The sequence below is a fragment of the Pelophylax lessonae genome (genome assembly GCF_965119305.1).
Source record: "Pelophylax lessonae genome assembly, chromosome: 5".
In the NCBI taxonomy this organism is placed as follows: Eukaryota; Metazoa; Chordata; class Amphibia; order Anura; family Ranidae; genus Pelophylax; species Pelophylax lessonae.
The window spans coordinates 509,282,051-509,305,675 of NC_138772.1; the positions used below are offsets into that span (position 1 = coordinate 509,282,051).

At 42.1% G+C, this 23,625-nt stretch overlaps 1 protein-coding gene across 3 annotated transcripts in view; it reads right to left on the reverse strand.

The window, feature by feature from the left end:
• The window catches only part of SAMD12 (sterile alpha motif domain containing 12), a 959,826-nt gene that overhangs the window by 592,049 nt on the left and 344,152 nt on the right, over positions 1-23,625 (reverse strand). For all 3 annotated transcript variants that reach the window (XM_082258230.1, XM_082258229.1, XM_082258231.1), the window contains exon 3: positions 18,001-18,130. In XM_082258230.1, the coding sequence (XP_082114356.1) occupies positions 18,001-18,130 (130 nt within the window). The remainder of the gene's footprint in view (positions 1-18,000; positions 18,131-23,625) is intronic.

Genomic DNA, 23,625 nt, shown 5'->3' on the forward strand with positions numbered 1-23,625 from the left:
GCACAATGGTATAATACAGCATTGATAAACCTCCAAAGGAGCCCTTTAGTGATATTTAGATCTCAGGAAACTAGAATTCGACCGGTTATCGGCAACACTGATATATCGGGGGTGTTGATATGCACTTTCCCCCGATATATCTGTATCAGCGTTTGGATTTGCCGATGTTGCCAATATTTAGGGAAAGTACCTGCAGCGAGAGGCATAAGCCCGGTACCGGTGTCCATAGCCGACGGTCGGCTGACTTGTAATGACAACCGATGCGGCTGAGAAGCCGCTCAGCTTTCATTACAAGGAGCGGGAGGGGACATCCCTCCCCCTCCCGCCGCCTTCCGAGGCTCACCCGGGTCTCCTGTTCCACCGGAAGGCCCGGGCATCCTACCTCCACTGCCGCCGCCGAAGAGAAGACCCGGGTTTCCATGTAAAAAACCCAGGTGTTGTCATGACATCACTTCCGGGTACTCGGCGCCGAATTAAAAAAACTGACAGCATTCCAAACAGCCAAACTTGGCATTTTGAATGCTTTTCAGTGACGAGGAGGATCCCTCAACAAGGAGTACCTAAAAAAAATAAAAATACATTTTTTTTAATATCCGAAAATATCGGCACATATCGATACCAATATCCGATGACCAAAATATCGGTATCGGCATTAAAAAAAACGATATTGGTCGATCACTACAGGAATTCCTTGGCAGGCAAAATGAATGAATCGGGATGCCAGTGGGAAGAATGCCCCTTACTTTAGTAGTCATAGAGAAGAATGCATCCCTTACAGTGGTGGTCAGAATGCCACCAGTACAGAAAAGCTATAAAGATCACTGATGTCATGCTGGTGGCTGTGCCAAATGGCGCTTGACGCAAAACTGTGTAGGCACTATTAGGTGAGAGGTCAGTTAGCCACAGCCCAAGGAACCCCCTGGCATTATCCTGAGGAACCCCTGACTTTCATGGAACCCTGGTTGAGAATGGCTGGTATAGTGTAATGTACAGTTCATCTATTATATTTTCCAAGCTGTAAAGATATAAAAATAAAGAAAATTAAAGGAACTTTTCACACCCTTTCATTTGAGCTGTAAGGAAAAAGATAAACTCAATCTAAATCGTACCTTCTAGTATAATGTAAGAGATCAGTTATCTTAATAATTAACGTATGTTTGCAGGGCATTTTTCTTTTATCCTTTTGTACCTTTAAAAGCCAAGGTCAGTATACATAACTATTTCTACAGCTATATATGTTTATGATACATATCAGCAAGGTTCTCAAGTTGAGTTTCTTTATTTACTGACTCTTTTGCCCGATCACCACCAAAATTCAACTTGTTTTCATCCCGTCAGTTCATTAGTACCTAGTAATGTCACCAGGGTGTCAGACTTTAAGAGACCCCATCACCAACTTCAATAAAATGCAGGCAAAAAGCACAGAAAATCTATCATTTTAATTGCCCACATACAGTGCTTTCCTTTCCATAAATTATTTCCTTATTCACTTGCAATGTGTCACTGAACTTGGTAGAAAATTTGACTGCTCCAGTAGTAAGTTCCCAGAGTAAATTTCCTAGTATAGCCCTCTCCCTCTTTGCAAGTCCTAGCCCTTTCCTCTTCTGGAAGTGTCTAATTACTGTCTGTGCTGGCCCAGCTTCTGTGCTCCTTACCCTCACCTCTCTACATAAGGCTGAGGTGGAACCAGCCCAAGTGGTATTACTTTGACTGCAGTACACAAAATCGAGGTTGGAGACACTATATTGTCTGGCAGGTGTGCCTGGATTATACAACTGGATGAACACATTTTTGGCAGAAAATACAATTTGCATGTATTTATTTGAAAGTGATCCGATCCGCCTGTCAAGCGGACCTGATCGGATGCTCCATGCATCCCTATGGGGCAGCGGGTGTCAGCGGAGACATCTCCCCTGACACCCGCTGCTATCCGATTCCGATCCTGTCCGTGAAATCCGGACGGATGGAAACCCTATTTTCCATCCGTCTGGAGGATTGGATGGGATCGGATGAGAATGGACAGGTGGTCCATTCCCATCCGATCTCCCCATAGAGGACAGCGGGGATCTGACAGCTCCGTCTCTGCACACAGAGTGGAGACGGAGCTGTCATCCGCCTGCTCAGCGAGGATTGGCGGATCAATCCTCCGCTGAGCAGAACAGACTCCGTCGGGTGTAGCGCCCGCGTGAAAGGAGCCTTACTAAACCAGGAGCCTACATTCACTATATCTGGTCTCCCACAGTACACAGGACATGGAAATGCAATTATTTTAGTAAATATAAACTTTTCTCATCAGCACTATACAGCAGTCTTGTTACTTCTATTAGTGTCCAACAGAGCACTGGTTTTCATTCTACTCTGACTGTCCTCTGAGGCTGCAGGACCCCTGACCCTTTGTCTGGGCAGTACTGATTGGCCCTGTGCTGATCACATGCACTTTTCCAAGAAAAAAAAAACTCTCTAGCAATACACACCAAAGTGAACACCTACAGCTTGCCCCCAAGGCTCTGTTCTATGTGGGGATGGGATGGGGACAGTGGAAGAAGGCGAGGATCTAAGAAGACAGCCTTTTTACAAAATGTGGCGGAGTAACCCCTTAGGTTCCACAGTGAGTATAACAAGCATGCTTTACTGCATATACAGACTGATTTTACTGTTGTGGGTTTAGCTGGTTGCTTACATTTCTGCTCAAAGCAAAGCCCTGGAATTGGCCAGTAATTGGAAATGCAAAATTATAAAATCTTTCTGCCACCCCCAGCAACCCTTTAAAAAGTTCTGAACGTTGGTGGAGAAGGGTGGATGGGGACCTGAAAGATCGGTTGATCATGTGACCACTGTAGTTGGCTGTCCCAGTGGTCACATGATTGAGACCCAGTCTCTCCAGGCTATAGCTCATTAGCAGGGAACAGAAGCTGTGCTTTGTAGCTTGGTCTTTGTGCTGGGAATGTGCAGTGAGCATTCTCTCAGCAAAGAAATATTGCCCACCCAGTATATATGCGTTAGGCGGTCATAAAGGGGTTAGGTAAATAAGCTCCATTTCCTTATCATCGGTTAAGATTTTAACAAAATGCAGCTTTTATTGCACTACTCCTACAGGCATGGTCCCCAGCAGACACTCTACTCCATACTACAGAACTGCTCCGTTTTTGTGCCTAATGATGCCCAGCATCATGAAACCCACTTCCTGTGAACCCAGGCTATCATGGATATGCTCCATGGTGGTGCATCACATGCAGACCAAGCTCATAGTACAATGCTGTAGACCAGGGATTCCCAAACTATGGCCATGCAGCTGTTGCTGAACTACACATCCCATGAGGCATTGTAAAACTCTGACATTCACAGACATGACTAGGCATGATGGGAATTGTTGTTCCTGAACAACTGGAGGGCCAAAGTTTGGGAATCCCTGCTGTAGACCACATGTGTCAAACACAAGGCTCAGGGGTCAAATCTGGTCTGCCATTCCATTTCATACGGCCCTCTCACCTCTCCTCGTCCCTATCCAGACCCTGCACTTTCTGCTTCCCAGCTTCACCCCAAGCTTCCCGACAGCAGCACAAAGTAAGGAGGGTGCACTACGATGTAAGGGAGGGTGGGTAACTTTTGACTTGTGATGATGGGGGTTCTTGATATATGATGTAAGGGGGGGGGGGGGGTGCTTGAATTGAATGCAGAGCAGTGTTAATTTCGTCGACTAAAACCGACTAAAACGTTTTCTTCGACTAAATTAACACAATTTTAGTCGACTAAAATACGACTAAAACGAAAACAATTCAGATGACTAAAATACGACTAAAACTAAAATGGCATTTTAGTCAAAAGACTATAACTAAAACTAAATCGAAATTTGCTGCCAAAATTAACACTGGTGCATGCTCAAAGCTTAATACCATAAATAATAACATATTAGATTTTTCACTCCAGGACCAGCAGTAGTATATAATGAGTTTGGAAATTGTAGAGAAATGCTTAAATAATGCATTACAAATTACGATTGAACTACACCCATTCGATTATAGATGACCAAAATGAGTTTTAGTCGACTAAAATGTAGGACGTTTTAGTTGACTAAAATGTACTGGAGTTTTAGTCGACTAAATATGACTAAAACTAAAACACTTGCAGAAGACTAAAATGGGACTAAAACTAAAATGCCATTTTAGTCCTAAGACTAAGACTAAAACTAAATTGAAATTTGCTGCCAAAATTAACACTGATGCAGAGGCAATTTTATATTATGAAAGTGTAGATACTTTTATATAGTCTTACAGATACAACCGGCCCTTTGAGGGAAACCATAAGGCTGAAGTGGCCTGCGATGAAACCCGTGCTGTAAACTATGGTCCCCGTATGTCACACATTAGAGTAACTGAAGTAAAACTGCAACGCCTGGCCTCCTCCTGTAAATGCAAGCTTCCTGACTTTCACTCAACCAGCACAAGCATGCAGACAATGTAAGTTGGAGAAATGTCAGATCATTTTTTTCGTACTCGTTTTTTTATTTCTCAAGTAATAGCTACTGAATGTATGCAAGTTCCAACAATCTGAGGCTCACATAAATCTTCTACAGAAGCACGTTAGGGATTCTGACCCAGCAGGTTGGCCCCCTGCAATGTTTTAAGAAATGTATACTGTCTAAAACTAGTTCTGAGGCCTTGGAAAACCCAGAGAGTCTTAATCTGACAGATCCAATGACGATGCAGTCTGGGCTTGATCCTGATAAAGGCTAATCCAAACTCTCTCCTGCCAAAATGCAGACTGTTGCTTCTTAGGGGGGATCCTGGACCAAATGGTTTGTATTTATAACTGCTTTAGGACTCATGTCGACACGTGTTCTTGTCACTCTTTGTCTCTTACAGATATGTTTGTAAAAAATGCAGCTTTTGACAAGAAAAGGCTGCATTTACCCACTTTAATCCTAGATCCAACCCCCCCCCCCTCTTTTTTTTACATGTTTAACCTGTTGCTGACCGCCTGCCGCAGTTATACAGTGGAAGCCAGCCGCTCCCAGGCGAATCGCAGTAGCTGTACATCCCTTCCCTCGCTCTCGGGAGTCTAGGGGGCGAGCGTGCGCCGCCGCCGGCACGCTCCCGCCCTCGCTCGTCAGCGGGGAAGCTCCGATTGCCGCCTGACACCCGCGATCGTTCCCCGCTGAGAGAGAAGAATGGTCAGCTGTTGTAAACACAGCTGACAGCTCTTCTCGTTGGAATGATCATAGAGCCCCTGTGATCCTTCTATATAGGATCACATGTCTCTATGGTCATTTCACAAGCCACTGCCCCCCACAGTTAGAATACCTCCCCCTAGGTTTACATTTAACCCCTTGATCAACCATAATGTTAACCCCTTCCCTGCCAATGTCATTATTACAGTAGCAGTGCCCCAAAAGTGTCAAAAAAGTCAGTCAGGGGTCCAATCTGTCCGCCGCAATGTCGCAGTCCCGCAAAAAAACGCAGATTGCCACCATTACTAGTAAAAAAACAATAAAAATGACATACATCTTTAGTTAGTAGACGCGATAACTTTTGCGCAAACCAATCAAAATACCCTTATTGCAATTTTTTTTTTTACCCAAAATATGTAGCAGAAAACAAATTGGCCTAAAATATTAAAAAAGTTTCATTTTTACATTTGATTTTTGGAGAATGTCATAAAGCAGAATGTGAAAAATATTGTTTTTTTTTTCAAAATTGTCACTCTTTTTTTGTTTATAGCGCAAAAAATAAAAATCACAGAGGTGATCAAATACCACCAAAAGAAAGCTCTGTTTGTAGGGAAAAAAAGTAAATCAATTTCATTTGGGTTCAGCATCACACGACTGAGCAATTGTCCATTTAAAGTAACACAGTGCCCAATCACAAAATAGGGCCTGGTCAGGAAGGGGGCAAATCCTTCCGGGGCCGAAGTGGTTAAAAAATCAATTTCGGTCTGAAGAGTACTTTAACCCCAAAAACATAATATATTTTCTGAAAGCAGACTCCCTGCAAAATAAAATAGGGATAGCTCCAATTTTTTACATTACATGATATCAATGCAGCGGTTTATGCAAACACATTGTTGCAATATATTAACCGATTTTTTGGATCTTTTGGTAAAATATGAAAGATAAGGTTGTGGCGAGAAGGGCCACTGATAGGGGAGGACCACCAGTCCTCCTGTAGGGGGCCCGGGCACACAGTGGGGCCCCAAAAGCATGGAGAATCGGTGCTATCGAGCAGAGGAGCAATTACAGAAGGAAGCCCTGTGCAGCTCTCTGCAGCAGCTGAAAGCCAGTTTCTTTCCCTCCTGCCAGCTTTCAGCTGCTGCGGAGAGAGACACAGACACAGGGCATTGTTTCTGTAATTGCATCTCCGACACCAATCCCCCTCTCTGTTCTGCCTGCTTCTGACACCCCAACCCCCTCCCTGTGCCGCCCCTCTCTCCCTGTGCCGTCCCTCCCGCAGTGCTGCAGGCTTCCCTGCACTGTAAGAAAAAACTAACAAATTTCAAAAAAATAAAAAATAAACATTGTAATAAATCATTTTAAAAATTGTAACATAAAATAACTGTATTTAACATTTTTTTTAAAAGAAAATGTACATTTTTTTAAAGTTAAAAAAACAATAAAAAGGGGCTAATTCACACAGGTTCTCTGTTATGTCTGTGTCCGCTAATAATGTTTTCATCATATTGTTAGTGAAAATATTGTCTTGATATATTCGGGGGGGGGGGGGGGGCGCCCTGCCAGGTAGGCTGTACAGGGCCCGTTTCTAACAGCAGCCCTGGTGGCGAGTAAATGGATACTCAACAACAGTCTTACAATTGTATGCACCAGTGAAACAAACTTCTGTACCCTATATGTTTCATAGGGGACATTTTAAAAGCCCCTACAGGTCATCATTTTAGAGAGAACTATAAATAATGGACCTAGAATTATTGCTCTCACTCTGCCATGTGTGCAGATATGTACAGTATCATCTGTAGCACAATTGATGTTTTTCCTTGTAAGCTCCCCACGAGTCATGCATTTACGTTCGTTTGTACATGTGTGTAGGGGAAGCTCAACATTTTTTTTGGGGGGGGGGGGGGCAGTTTTGTTTACATTGTTTTTCTTACCAAACTAAACATCCCTTATATATGATATATATGATGCATTTTTTGGTGACAGGCTCTTTTTATTGGGACAACATGGGTCTAAAAGACTCCTAATGTCTCATCTGTCCTCCAATGAATCTAACGGAGTCACTTCTGGGTTGTTAACAGGAAGAGAAGATCAGAGGATGGATGTTTACTGATTTCTCTCCCCTCTACCCGGCAGCATGCGTCATACCAGTACAGAGACCACCAATGGGTGCGCAGAGCCCAGGAAACATGGGGGGGGCAGCATGTTGTGGCGGTTCACAGCCGCCTGTATCACTTCCACCTGAAAGCTGACAGTCAGCTTAGCAAACATACACACACTCCCGGCGGCTATAGCAGCTGGAAGTATGTTTAAAAGCCCCTGATCCCAGCTGTATTCTAAAACAGTGCTGGGACTCAAGTGTTCACTTCCAGGGCTGGCCCAAGACATTGTGCTGCCTGGGTCCAAAATTTAAATGCTGCCCCCCCCCCCCAAAAAAAAAAAAAAAATCACGCCCACTAAAAGGCCCACACAATTTTATTTTATATCATGATAATTAAAATTAAAAGTATCAGGACGTCAGCTTCATATGCAACAGCACCTTGTCTACATGCACAATTATATGACATACCATTATGTTCAATTCCAAACCACAAACTCCAGTATTATTTTCTTTGTCTGAATGTCTGATGTCATTAGATTGTAAGCTCTTCTGAGCAGGGCCCTCTTAATCCTCTTGTATTTTATTGTATTGCAACTGTATTGTCTCCCTTTTATATTGTAAAGAGTTGTGTAAACTGCTGGCGCTATATAAATCCTGAGTAATAATAATAATAAAAATTGCACACACCGCAATGACATAAGAACGTTCCCCGGAGGAGACCCTCCGCCTCCTCATACTCATCAGTTTGCACTACGGATGGCAGTATGAGATGGGGGAAATGCCGCCCATAACGCGCCGCAAACTGATGACACACAAAACTGCTGGAAAAAAACTTGGGCATCAATTTGCTGCCCCTCTCAAAGTGCTGCCTGGGTCCAATGGACCCAGTGGGACCCATGGTAGGGCCGGCCCTCGTTCAACCCCTGACTATTTACCTGAAGATCAACTGCACCTCAATAGGACATGCTGCATTCAAATAAACGAGCACAACTCAACGAAAAGCAGGTCAAACTCAGTCACATGTACTGCTCTATTAACCACTTGCCGACCGCCGCACGACTATCTACGTCGGCAGTCAGCCCCTCACAGGCAAACTAACGTAGGGCTACGTTGCTTGCTTGTGAGGGTCTAGGGAGCGAGCGCGCGCCGCCGGAGGCGCGCTCCCGCGTGGTCACGGACCCCCCCGCGCGTGTGACCAGCGGACCCGATGTCCGCCGGCCACTCGGCGATCGGCGGGGGAGAGGGAGAATGTCAGGCAGCTTGTGTAAACAAGCCACCTGTCATTCTCCTCGCTGTAAAGACACTGATCACATGAATCTACTATGTAGATCCGTTGATCAGTGTCCTTACAGCTCAAGCCACAGCCAATCACAGTAGAAAGCACGCCCCTAGGGACACACACAGCCCCTCCCTCCCAAATAAAGTTAACCCCTTCACTACCAGTGTATTTTTACAGTAACCGTGCATATATATAGCACTGATTACTGTAGAAATGTCACTGGTAACCCCAAAAGTGTCAAAAATGTCAGTCAAGGGTCCGATCTGTCCGCCGCAATGTCGCAGTACCGCAAAAAAAATCGCAGATCGCCGCCATTACGCGTTAAAAAAAAAAACAACAAAAGTTACAAAAATCTTTCCCTTTGTTAGTAAACGCGATAACTTTTGCGCAAACCAATCAAAATACGCTTTTTGCGATTTTTTTTACCAAACATAGGTAGCATAAAACAAATTGGCCGAAAATGTTAAAAAATTTTGATTTTTACATTTTTTTGGGGGGAATTTCATATAAAAAAATGTGAAAAATATTGCTATTTTTGCAAAATTGACGCTCTTTTTTTGTTTATAGCGCGTGATCAAAAAATCGCACAGGTGATTAAATACCACCAAAAGAAAGCTCTGTTTGTGGGAAAAAAAGGACGCCAAATTTGTTTAGGTACAGCGTCGCACGACCGCGCAATTGTCCGTTAAAATCACGCAGTGCCGAATCGCAAAATACCCCCTGGTCGGAATGGGGGTAAAATCTTCCGGGGCTTAAGTGGCTAAAGTGAATGGGATTTTGCTGACCTGCATTTGACAAGCCTTCCAAATGCATTTCAAAAGCAGCGTCCATCAACATGAACCCTTAGATAGCTGTGGCTTTGAAGAGCTCCATAGTTCACCTCACAGCTGTATAGAATGGCCGACGATCTCTTCTATATACTGTACTTAGAAGCAGTTGGAGCCTAATCTGAACTGTCTAAACTGACAAAAAAGTCCAATTTTTATTTATTTTGTATTTTGAAGTGTCTACAGTCTTTGTACTATAGTGTCTCCACTTTAGTTTGCTCTAAAACAGAGCTGCCTTTGGTTTATTTTTACATTCAAAATGATTACATTTTTCTGCTAGACAAACAAAGTTCCATGCCTTCCATAGCCTGCACTTTTTCACTGTAACAATCTGAAAAGGTGACTGCCGCTATTAAAAAAAATAATATAACCATAATTCAAAGGTGTCACATTCAAGGTCAGGTGCCATATTGTTCTCGGGGGGGAAAAGTATTTTCTGTTTTTATTTTTTTAAAGCTATGGCTTTCCAACACAACAAAGTTTTAAAGGATGTTTCTAGCAAAGACTAGACCTTATGCTACTTCTGATATTTTATCCCATTGAGAAAAGCAACATCCTCTGAATCAGAGAGGCCCTACTTATGAAAACAGATAGGGTTTTGGGTCAGGGAAAAACCTTTACAGTATATTACATGCACTGGAAAAGACCAGTCAAAGACTAAGGCTCCATTCATACCTGGGCATATAGTTTTCAGGCGTTTTTTTTTTTTGGCTTTTTTTCAGCCGTTTTTCAGGCATTTATGGGGGCTTTTTTTCCCCAGGCGTTTTTTGCAGGTTTTTGGAGGCAGGCATTGACATCTAACAAAAATGCTGGTAATATGCCAAAAAAGAAGCTTGCACTTTTTTTTAGCTTCAGACATTTTGCTTCAGGCGACAAAACACTCATATGTGAACAGGGGCCATTGAAATGAATAGGATTTTGCTTGTTGGACGTTTTGAGACTTTCGAGATGAGCATTTTATGAGCTGAAAAACGCTTTAGGTGTGAACAGGGCCTAAATACTGAAAATATTTATATAAAATATCAGGCGATCGAGGGTGAATACAGCTACACAAAATGTAAGCATGTTGCTTCCTTGGAAGCTCAGGTCCTGAATCTAGGGAAGCAACTGGCAACACTGAGAAGAATGTCCATACTGAAGAAGAGCTGGGAACGTACCCGTCAGGTGCTGGCGGGGGCAGCACAGAGGCGGACAGAGATACAAGGGTGCAGGCATCAGAGCAGAGTAGTCGCGTGACAGTTAGGAAGGGTAGAAGGGAACGAGGCAAGGAGGACGGTCCTGAGCTGGAGCACCCCAATAAATATGCCCTGTTGCGTGATGTTGGGGAAACCAGTCAGGAACCAGCATTGCTGGAGCAGAGCGACGCCCATGGCTGCAAGGGGGACGAACTCCTCCAGTGATCAAGGGAAAGGTTTTGGTGGTAGGGGACTCAAATATTAGAAGGATAGAGAGGGCAATCTGTCAAAAAGACAGTAAGTGCTGAACTGTCTTTTGTTTACCGGGCGCTCGGGTTCGGCACTTCAGGGATCTGGTGGACAGATTATTGGGTGGGGCTGGGGAAGTTCCAGCTGTCATGGTACACGTGAATACCAATGACAAAGTCAGAGGGAGATGGAGAGTCCTAAAAAAACAATTTCAGGGATTTAGGAGCTAAATTGAGGAGCAGGACCTCCAAGGTAGTATTTTCAGAAATACTACCTGTACCTCGAGCCACGCAAGAGAGGCAGCAGGAGATTAAGGAAGAAAAAAAGTGGCTGAGGAGCTGGTGTAGTAAAGAGGGTTTCGGGTTCCTGGAGAACTGGGAAGACTTCTCAGTCGGTTACCGGCCAACAAGATGGAAGAGCTGGAGATTTTGCGGGGATTTCAGAGACTTGGTTTGACAGCTCTCATGATTGGCTGGCGACCAGTCAGTGGTATTCCCTATATCACAGAGATAGAGAAGGTTAAAAGGGGGGAGGGGTATGTCTATATATTAAGAACAGTGTACAGATAAATAGGAGGGACGACATGGCAAACTGAGCTAAAATCCCTATGGGTAGAACTTCAAAGGGGAGGCACTATGGGGAAAGTAATATTGGGCGTATGCTATAGGCCCCCAAACCAGAGGGAGGAGGGGGAGGCAGACCTCTTATCACAGCTTGGAATGGCAGCAAGGATGGGAAATGTCATTATAATGGGAGACTTTAATTATCCAGATATAGACTGGGCAGAAGGAACCGCACATTCATCCAAGGCTTGGCAGTTCCTAAATGATTTGCAGGACAATTTCATGGGTCAGAACTTGGTGAACGCACCGACAAGAAACAATGCGCTACTAGACCTACTGATTACTAACAATATAGACCTGATCATGGATATAGGAATACAGGGCAACTTAGGAAACAGTGACCATAGGTCAATTAGTTTCAGTATAAATCATTGAAATAGGAAACATAAGGACGCCGAATTTCAAAAGAGCCAACTTTCCTAAACTGCGCTCTTTGCTAGACAATATAAAATGGGATAGAACCCTAGGAACAAAGAACACGGAGGAAAAATGGGAGTACTTCAAGAACTTCAAGAAGTACTAAATAAATGGATTAGCCAGGCCATTCCAAAGGGGAAAGGTTTAAAAGAGCAAAAATAAACCCTGGGTGGCTAAACTCCAACATAAAAATGCATATTAAAACTAAAGAAAAGGACTTCAAAAAATACAAGGCTGAGGGGTCATTGGCAGCATTCCAAAATTACAAAGAGTGCAATAAGAAATGTAAAGGTAAAATCAAGGTGGCTAAAATAGAATACGAAATACTCATAGCGGAGGAGAGTAAAAAAGACGATGAAGGGAATCTGGCCACAGAGGACAGAGAGAAGGCGAAAATGCTAAATAAAGTCTTCTCTTCAGTCTTCACAAATGAATTGGGGTGCTACACTAACCAAGCTTGTAATGTTAACCTATATAATACACCTCAGGAAGTACCCCCGTGGTTAACAGAATATAGACTTAGAACTAAACTTGAGAAACTTAACTTAAATAAATCACCGGGTCCGGATGGCTTGCACCCGAGGGTTCTTAAAGAACTCAGCCAGGTGATAGCCAGACGATTATTATTGATCTTTATGGATAGTCTACAGATGGGTATGGTGCCAGCTGTGGAAAAAGCCAACATGGTACCAATATTTAAAAAAGGGCCTAGCTATATCCTGGGTAACTATAGGCTGGTCAGCCTAACAGTAGTCCGCAAGATTTTGGAGGGGATGTTACGGGACTATATACAAGGCTTTAGTAATGAAAACGGTATTATAAGTACTGGTAATCAGCCTGGATTCATGAAAAATCGTTCTTGCCAGACCAATCTATTAACCTTCTACGATGAAGTGAGTTGCCATGTAGATAAACGAAGGCCTTTGGATGTGGTGTATCTGGACTTTGCAAAGGCATTTGACACAGTTCCCCACAAAGGTTTACTGTACACACTAAGGTACGTAGGTATGGACCATAGGGTAAGTAACTGGATTGTCCTGGGACCAATACTGTTTAATTTATTCATAAACAACCTAGAGAATGGGATATCCAGCACAATCTCAGTATTTACGGATGATACTAAGATAAGCAGGGCAATAACTTCTATGCAGGATGTGGTAACCTTACAAGCAGACCAGAACAAAATAATGGGGTGGGCAACTACATACCAGAGGAGGTTTAATGTTGAAAAATGTAAGGTAATGCACTTGGGTGTCAGAAACACGAACGCAAGTTACTCGCTAGGGGGGGAACCTCTGGGTGAATCTAATATGGAAAAGGACCTGGGGTTCCTAGTCGACAACAGGCTTGGCAGTGGCATGCAAAGCCAAGCCGCTGCAAGCAAAGCCAACAGAATACTGGCATGTATAAAAAAAGGGATTCACTCCAGAAATAAAGAGATTATTCTCCCACTCTACAAGACTCTAGTCCGGCCACATCTTGAATATGCCGTCCAGTTCTGGGCACCGGTCCTCAGGAAGGATGTGCTGGAACTGGAGAAAATCCAGAGAAGGGCAACAAAAATAATTAGGGGAATGGAGGACATCAGCTATGAGGAAAGATTGCAAGCATTGAACTTATTCCATCTTAAAGTGGATATGAACTAAAAAAGTGGAGATTTGCTATATTAAAAGGAACATTTAGAAACAATAATTGTGCCTAAGAAGTATGCTGAAACATCTACCTTTGTCCTGAACTCCTCCTAAAAAATAGCTTAGCACTTCCTGGTATGGAGTGTGCCTACCGCCTCATATCTGTATGTCTGCAATGTGAGCTATAAGGCCCTGCTGTCTCTGTCTGACTGTCAAGAAGATCCTCCCTAAAAAAGTCTATAAGATGAAACGCGTGGAGGAAGTGACATCAGCACATCGGGCCAGAACCTGAGGTAGTGATTCCACCACTTTTGTTTTTAGTGAGCACATTATCTTCACTTTCTTCCTATGTAAACATAATTTTAAATAAAACGGTTTATTCCTAATTATACTACACTATGGGGCTGTTTCTTTCTAACCTATCTTGGAGATAAATGAGGTGACCAAGTAGGGAGTCTGGTGACCAAGGGAGATCGCCATGATATGCTACATATGACCCTATGTGATTTATTGGTCTCCACATTTGGTGACAGTCCATCGCTTGTGGGTGTAACACACCTGTGGTTGGAAAGACAGGAAGATTGGGGGTACACACGGTTTATTTAAGGATACTCTGGTGTTTCACTCTCATATTTATATGAGTGCAATTTCACTTTTTTGTTGTTTTTTGATTGTTTTGAGATACTACATTATGATTGTTCTTAGAAAGAGGGACACTTGCTTGTTTAAATGCATTTAATCATATGCCTAATTTGACTAATTTATTTATGAGGGTTTGATCATCTAGTGAGCATTTATTTCTTCTGAATATTATACAGAGGATATGTTAAAGATTTTATAACTTTCACTACGTTTGTATGTACACTTAATATTGTCGAAGGACACTGGTTGTATGGGAAACTAGTGTGTTATAACTCTGAGCACTGGAAATATATAATATGTGATTGTGGAACTTGGTGGGGGGAGTTAGGGTGATTCCAGCTGCTTGAGTGATTTTGTATGTTTTTTTTATATTGTCCTAAGCACTGGCTCTATATTCATAAATCACCCAGTCATGACCACACAAGACCCCCCCCCCCCTTTCTATTTTCCCAATATACCTTTATTTTTTCCTCCACTCACTTTTTTACTTTTATCTCCTAGTCTTTCAGAGAAAAAAAGTGCCTATTTCTATCCTATGTTTATAGTTCTCATTACATTTCATGGTATCTATATCAAAAAATTGGGAGGGAACCAAGGAGCCTATGTAGGAAATGCTGAATGTGCAAAGCTTGCTTTGTAAGGGATGACTATGCTTTTCATTAATATAATTTTTATGCATTCTTAGAATATCTAGTTACAGATTGATGTTTTATATAATCAGAGTATTTTGTTTCAGATTTGTGAGTGTATCTGATATATATTTAATATTATCCTTTCCGGATTTCCCATCTGTAACAAATAAAGGACCCAAGGCGTCAAATTGTCAATGTTATGCGTTTGCTAGCCCTAGTCAGTACAATCTAAAAAAAACCATAGGGGTTGATTTACTAAAACTAGAGAGTACAAAATCTGGTGCAGCTCTGCATAGAAACCAATTAGCTTGCAGGTCTTTTGTCAAAAAAAGCTTAAAGGATAAGTCCACCCGAAACTAAAATTCCTGCATTTATAGATCTCCACGATCTAAAACTACTCTATCTAGCCCTGTAAAGAGGAAATCGGTATACTTACCTTTTTTGAAGCCGATCCGACCCCACGATGAGCTGTCAGCTGCCGCTTCGCTTTGGAGGTGGGTGCAGAGTACAGAGCCGACAACGTAAGCCCCATAGTAACTCTATAGGTGATGTCACTTCCCATTCATTTCACAGACGTTATCGGCCATGTCCCCTGCAGAGCTTTTGCTGCTGGAGATCGGGTCAGATCGGCTTCAAAAAAGGTAAGTATACTGATTTCTTTTTTACAGGGCTAGATAGGTTAGTGTAAGAGCCCTTACTAAAACCATTTCATCAGGTGTCAACAGGAAAGATGCCCCTTATATTGGTGGTCACTGGAAAGAATGTCCCCCTTACAACAGTAGTCATGATGCCAGCCTTACATGCTGTTGGATTTGTCAAGTGGTGATGGCCCTTGAACTATGCAGAAACCATCAAATAGAAAATAAAACAGCTACAGCTCAAAGAACCTCCAACAACGTCTGGAGGAACCCTAGGGTTCCACTGATCCACGGTTGAGAATGGCTGTTCTAGAGCTTGAATTAAAAGACAAGCTGGTTTTTCCTCAACCTCTTGGCCCTGGCCGCACACAAATATGCAGTCTCTCGGTGGATGGGCCTTGGCATTAGTGCAAATACAGCTGTGCTGAGAGCGCGCGCACCCTGCGGGCTCCCAGCACAGTTACTGGCGGTTAACAGAAAGCACCCGACTGTTGCATGCGGTTGGGAGCTTTCCGATTATGTGACCGCCATGACAGCCAATAACAGCAGTCACATGATCATAAACCCTGCTTGCTGGCATCCTAAACCCCTGAAAGGTTAGCTCCAAGTGGTTAAGTGGAACTAAAGTACTTTATCTTTTTTAATTCAGAAACTCTGAAATTGCAAGTTCACAAATGTGCATGTATGCATACTTGCAACTCTGTGTTATTATTTGCATTATTCATATTTCTTATTATCCATATGTCATCTTGCATAGTCTGTTCAAGAGCATTAGTGATGGAAGGTAATAAACAGGTGCTACCATCAGGGGGAAGTGATGTAATCATTCTTTGACAGGTAGCTCTCTGTAGGAACTATTTTAAATATTTTTTTTGAAATGGGTGTGTATTAGTGTGGTCTAATCGCCACAGAATTCTCTCTCCTACTCTTTTAACAAACACGTTATACTTGTTTTAAAGGCTTAGTTCACCTTTTTGAATAATTATTATTATACAGGATTTATATAGCACCAACAGTTTGTGCAGCGCTTTACAATATGAGGGAAGACAATACTGTTACAATACAATTCAATACAGGAGAAATTAGAGGGCTTGAATAAAGCTGACTATGCAGTTAAAAGGCGCCAACAGGTTAACCAACACTGTGCAGCTTAGAAAATGTTGCTTAGTAAATACCATACCTATGGGCCATGAGCAGCACTCCCAAATCCCGACCAAAAAACTATCATAGCAGTAGTGGCTGAATTCAGTGCTGCTGCTACAAGGGGGGGGGGGGTAAGTGAACAGTGCTCATGCAAGGGTTTTGAATATGGTTAAGGCCTCAGTTGTGTGATGAAGGGCGCAAGCTCTTAATGTATGTTGCCTCCCAGCAGCTAGTTAAGTTGGGGCTAAATTTAAAATAGGATATTGAATGGCCTACAGGTATTGCATTTAAACTAAGCAAAAATGTTCTAAGCTGCACAGCTTTTTTTTCTACTGGGTGCTCCTTTACTGCACAGTCAGTTTTATTTCACAAGTGAACTCCTATGAAACCGATGACCTCTAAGCTGTTAAGCCATCATAGCGGAAAGGGCCGCCATCAGGGGGAGACAGCCCATACTCAGGTAGGGGGTCTGGGCGACCCGAGGTGCCTCAACCAACAAGTTGTTGCCTGGCACTCTGTCACTTTGGGGGGGCACTGCTTGCAACTTCTAGTTTAGACAGGAGATAGTACACTCTCCACCACCATCATCTCTGCCACTGATTCCCCCACCATCTCCACTGCTTATGATCCTATCCCCTCCCGCCACCATCACCACTGCCCCTGATCCCATCCCCCCACCACCATCTCTGCTGCCACTGATCCTATTCCCCCCACCATCATCAATGCTGCCACCGATTCCATCCCCCCAACACCATCTCTTCTGCTACTGATACCATCACCCCCACCATCATCACCGCTGTCACTGATCCCCCCCCCCCCCACCATCTCTGCTGCCATTGATAACATCCCTCCCACCACCATCATTGCTGCTACTGATCCCTTTCCCCCAAAAGTGGGCGATTTCAGTGGGACAGCCAGTGCAGCAGGCCCTGAGAAATGTTGGTGGTCAGGCCGGAGGGGGCCCAGGCCTAAGCTGTGTAAGGGGATAAGGGGACCCAAAAACTCTGATGGCTGCCCTGATAGTGGAAGCCAAGAAATCATAGAGAATCCCAGGTCCTGCACTGTGCCTGCAAAGCAGCTGGAAGACCTTCTGGAATAGCCAAAGACATACTTTGCAAGCTTGCATGCAATGCACAGTTTTAGCTTGCAATTTCAGAAAGTTTTGCAATAAACAAAAATGTGTTTATTTCTAAGATGCCTGTCCACTGGTATCCTGGAAAAGGAAATAATGCAAAAAGATTCACTAACAGGAGTGATGGCTCAAAAACCCTTTATCCTTACCTTTTAATTATAAAAAGTGATTATAGAAATGTTAATCTATGATCCAGCCCCAATAACATATTGAAATTGGTTGGTTACAACGAGATGATATATGCTTACATGCTATTAGTACTTTCTATTTCCATTATCTAATGTTGGTCAGTAAAACCTTACATGAATTATTGACGTTCTATGCAGAAAGTAAAACAAATAATTTACCTGTTATATCGTGCTCTTTAAAAGAATCATGGTAGAGTTGATACTGGTTTGGACAATGCTTCTTCAACCACTTACACACATCGTGTTGTGTCCAAAATGCTACGGGTTTGGTTGCTTTAAGTATAGTTGGCTAAAAAAAAAAAAAAAAAAAGAAAAACATGTTTTTGTTATAACTTTTTATAGAGCACTGGTTAAAAAAAAAACAAAACAAAACAAAAAAACTTTAGAGAAGAATTCTAGGTATGGCATTTTATATATGATTATACTCCAGTGATCTCCACTAGCTTCTGTTTTTTTTTTTTTGCAATACGGCATTCTGAACACTTTCTCAATAAATGCAAAGCGTTCTATAAATGGACAAGGTGAAGAGGTGGGATGGTGATGTCACACTCAACATCTCATCCAACCAAAGAATGCTTTGCATTCATTGAGAAAATGCAAAGCATTCTCTGAATGGCGCCCATGTCGTGCATCCAATCTCCTGTGTTCAAAATGCAGCAGGGCAGCCACTTGGCACAAGACCCAAAACCTGGTGGAGATCATTGGAGTAGTGGTATCTATTTAAGTGATTTCCAACAGGTATGGAATATGAATTTTTACATAGCAGTACAAATGTAACAACGTAAAAAATGCAATGCCTGGAGTTCTTCTTCAAAGCGCTAGAACACACTCCAATGATAAAAGCATGATTCATAATAGATGACTCCAAATCCCATGTTTTTGACAGATACCCTTCCCCACTTCTTCCCCTGCCACCGGCCCAATTAGAAAGCGCAGCTTGCTTCCTGCATGCGCAGTAGCGAACCAGTTGGGAAGCTGAAAGGCTTCACTGCTGGTTTCCCTTACCTTGAATGGCGGCGGCAGAACCCGAGAGCCGATCCGAAAATCTGTTTCTGGTGCCGACGTCACGGGAACCCTGGACAGGTAAGTCCTAATATTAAAAGTCAGCAGCTTTTTGTATTTGATATTTGCAGCTGCGGAATTTACATTTTTTCATGGGGGGCAGAACTCCTCTGTAACCCCCCCCCCCCCAAATAAGGAACCCCTTGATAAGGGGCCCTAAAATCCCTCTTACTCTTAGTGTGTGTTCTGTCCTACCTACACTTCTGTCACAATGAACTAACCCTAAAGTAATGCGCTATACTGTATTTATTTGGGTTCAGTTTTAATACTGTAATTCGCTGACATGCTGGTCTGGAAGAGATGCAATGATCATAAGCACAAAAATAATCAATTTACTCATGGCTCCAGACTCAGGAGGGATTGAGTTTTGATTATTATCATAATGGTTGCTATTATACATTATACGGGGGCACAATCTGGTATGCGCTTTAGTGCACCTTAGCATTTTTCAGTGTATGTAAGATGGGAGGACAGATTCCTTAGAATATTATGTAACTCTAATAGGTAAATCAATTTAATAATATATTGTCCATCAATATTTAAAGGAAATATAAGACAAGGCTTTAGCTATAACAAGATATACAGTATATGTTTCATGAAACTTTTTTTGTGTGAATTCATAAAAGTTAAACATTTTATTGCAGTGTCGCCTACACTGTCTGAGCCCCATTTGTGCCATTTCTTTTATCCTCAAAAATCTTTATAACTGAAGCATCTGGGCCCACAACAACATTAATTAATTTGGCCTGTTTTCTGGATAAGTAGCTCTTAGACATTCTGAAACTTCACGTATTAGGTTTATGATTCATTCTGTTTATCAAAATGTAAACTACTTTATTTTCTCCCCATGCTGTTTAGATTAAGTATTTTTTCTCTAATTACTTAATAGGGTGATTATCCAGTGTTTTGTTGATACTTGACCCTATGTCACTGGATGGGAGAAGAACCACTTTATGGACTGACTCACTGCAAGTATGAGTGATTAGAGGTGAACTCTGGGCACCAACTTTTTACTTTTCAGTTTGTTCTTATATACCTTTAATCTCTATAGGGGTAATGTAGTGGAGCTCCTGCTGGGGTCACCTTCTTATTTCTCTGTAGGCGTGAGTCCTTGTGTGTCGTAGGGAGAGAAAGTTGGAGAAAGTTGGTCTTTCTCCACCAACCACTACCACCAAGTGCCCCCTGTGCTTAATTCTCTATAGGCGTGAGTCCTTGTGTGTCGTAGGGAGAGAAAGTTGGAGAAAGTTGGTCTTTCTCCACCAATCACTACCACCAAGTGCCCCCTGTGCTATTTAGAATGCTTCCAATCAGAGGTAGTGAAACATGGTACTGCAAAGTTTAAAATGTAAAGTAAGGGAACCACATGTAGTGTCCATTACCTCTTTCCTTTCTGGCTCTTAGCTCCCCAGGATTTCCACCACTAACACGGCAGAACTCCTCCTTAGGTAGCTACCCAGCCTGACCTAATCAGAATTTGGGGTCCTCCATCTAGCCCACTCATTCCCCCAGAATACAAGCTCTTGCCCAAGAGTATTTCACCATTGGTACAGAATAAAACACCAGGCTACTAAAAGGATATTTGACTTTAGGTGAACAATTAGCCATGTAGGGTAATGAGTATATAAGTAAATAAAAAAGTACCATACTTGAAGCTAAAGTTTGCAGCACAACTTACCTCTAATATAATGTGTCCTATGTCCAGCTGGATGCTGCATAGTGTAGACTGCCACGGGGTCCTCCCTACAAAATCCCTTGCGGATTTCCTGATGCTGCTGGAGTTAACATCAACCACTGAGAGTGTAAAAGATTTGAGCTGCCCAACTGCCCCTTCCACCTGCTGCACTCATAATGGGTTGTGGAATTCTTTACCAGAATGGAAAGCATTCTGCGAATGGAGGACAAGCAAATGAATGACAGGATCTAAGAGTTTAAGGGATGGGTGAGTGGCGCAACTCTTTCACACTCGCAGCCAGTAATGTTAACTCCTGTAGCACTGGGAATGGAGGACGAGCAAATGAATGACAGGATCTAAGAGTTTAAGGGATGGGTGAGTGGTGCAACTCTTTCACACTCACAGCCAGTAATGGTAACTCCTGTAGCACTGCGAATGGAGGACGAGCAAATGAATGACAGGATCTAAGAGTTTAAGGGATGGTTGAGTGGCGCAACCAGTAATGTTAACTCCTGTAGCACTGGAAGATCAGTGCTGTGGAGAGGACCTGGCAGCATTGGGGATAAGATTTCTACATTATGCAGTAGCCAGGCGGGCATAGGGCACACTTCATTACAGTTATGTCCCCAGTGCTGTACAAAAGAAAAATCTAAACTTTTTCTTCAAGCAAGTTACAACAGTTCTTGCAATACAGATGGAAGAAAGGGAGAAAAATACCTGAACCTAGATGTACCCCCAAGTGGAAGAATTCTTTATGCCTCCCTTCAAATAGAAAGTTCATATAAAAAGGCTTCCTAGATACAGTGTCCCTGCAGCACACTCGTATAAAGTACTCGAAACCCATACTTGAGTAAAAGTACAAGTGCTCGCTCAAAAAGTGACTTGAGTAGAAGTGGAAGTGCTCTATCAAAAAGTGACTTGAGTAGAAGTACTAAAGTATTCAACATTTTTTGTACTTAAGTATTGCAAGTAGTTTTTTTTTTTAATTTTGCTACTCAAGTACGGAAAGTAAAAGTACCAGTAGTTTTTTTAAAAAAATGTGCTACTCAAGTACTGAAAGTAAAAGTACAAGTACTGTGTTATGTGGTTATTAAAGAAAAAAGTCAAAAGTTTGAACATCATATTGTTTTTTAATATTTCAAATGATTAACCTAAAAGGACAATCACAATTCCTTTGGCTGTAGTTTTTTGTAAACGAAAACAGATAAAGTATGTCCCTCCCTTTTCCCTTTAAAGCATCCCTCCTTCTCTTCCCTGCATGTTTTTTTTTTTTTTCTCCACAGCTTATTGGTGCGCAAAATCATATATAAACCAATGTGATATACAACAATATATTCCAATAATGAAATAAAGGAAGAGTGTATGAAATCAAAGTCAATAGAAAGTCCATATATATAATGCCATAATACCATAATACCATATATATGTGACAAAACAAGATGAATATATTTTCAAAGGTGAAGGAATCAAACAGGTGCTATTCCAAATAATAGGTGCAGACTCCCACCACCTTGTGGATTTCCCCCTTACCCGGTGGATGAAGGTAAGTGCAAAATTATATCCTTCCAGTGAAACAAAACTGCAAAACCTGTGCTCTAAACTTCCAGTGAAAAAAGCAAAATCAGCCTCTTACCAGTAAAAAGGTCTATTAACGCTTGTGATTCTCCTTGGTTGGGGGAGGTTCTCTTTCCCCTTAACAGCAGATATGTAGACCATTTTATTTATATATACAGTAGCATTTATTTTCGTATGCGTTGATTTACACATGACATTATACACATTTTTTGAACTTCATGAAACCTGCCATCTACTGTTCTGACAATGGTAATTTTTATAATAGTAACGAGTAACTATGCAGCACAAAAAAAATATCGGAGTAGAAGTATTGAAATCATTGAAAAAATGTAGTGAAGTAAAAGTGGAAGTAGGAGAAAAAAATTCTACTCTAGGAAAGTACAGATACCGCCTTTCGGTACTTAAGTACAGTAGTGAAGTAGTTCTACTTAGTTACTATACATCTCTGCCCTGCAGACAGAATGAGAATAGATCTGCCCCATGCTGATGATGAGAAGATGAGAAATACTGCTTGATTCTTACCCCAAACTGAAGGCTCTCTACACTAACCTTCCAACATATACAGCCCTCCACGAACATCCCAGACTTACAGGAAACAGTTGCCAACCTAAGGTGGGGGTGCTACCTTAAAAGGCTTTATTAAAGTGCTTTTTATAAGTGATTTAATATAAGTATTGTATTTTCCTAGTATTTAGATAAGAAGACTTCAACTGCTTCAAAAAGCTTGAGTACAGTTTCCCATGCCACCTCTTTCATAACATAATGGGGCAGTGGAAGATAGATATTTTGGGACAAAGCAGCATTCTTGATTTTTGGCTTTGCCAAGCATCAATGTAAAAAAACAGTTGTCACTAGGAGACTGCCCATGTGTTTAGCTTCCAGTTCCTTTACTGTGAAGGCCGTGACTGTAAATAACAGCCTGATCACAACAAGAATACAGTATAGGTGAGCACAAACGTTCATTACAGGCTGGAGCCATATTAAATTGCAAAGCATACTGGGCTTTCAAGCAATACGCCCAGCATTGAGGTAGGACAGTATTTCCTATGACTTCTTCAGAGCAATCGCTGTAAGACTTCAGCCCTTAGCGGATTATTCTTCTTAGGGGTTTATTTGCTCGATGCAATATATAAACACAGTTTGCTTGCTAGAGTGTGAGCACCATGGCAAAATTATTTGTTCATTTTGTGAAACGTAGCAAACAGCTACTGCAGGGAACACTAGGTTAAAAAGGTAAAACAACATATTTGCAAAATTTAATACACAGTTACATTTTATTTTACATGGTTTATAGCACAGAACAAAGAACGTGATAATTGTGACATGCAAATGTTCAGACACCCTTCCACAATGCCTTTAAAGGTCTCTGGCCACAATTACCTCATTAGGCCTAAATAGCTATTAGGAGTTGTCACTGGTTAACAGCTGCAGAGCTTCATAAAGTCTTTGACACTCCCTTGGTTGGGTTGTTACGC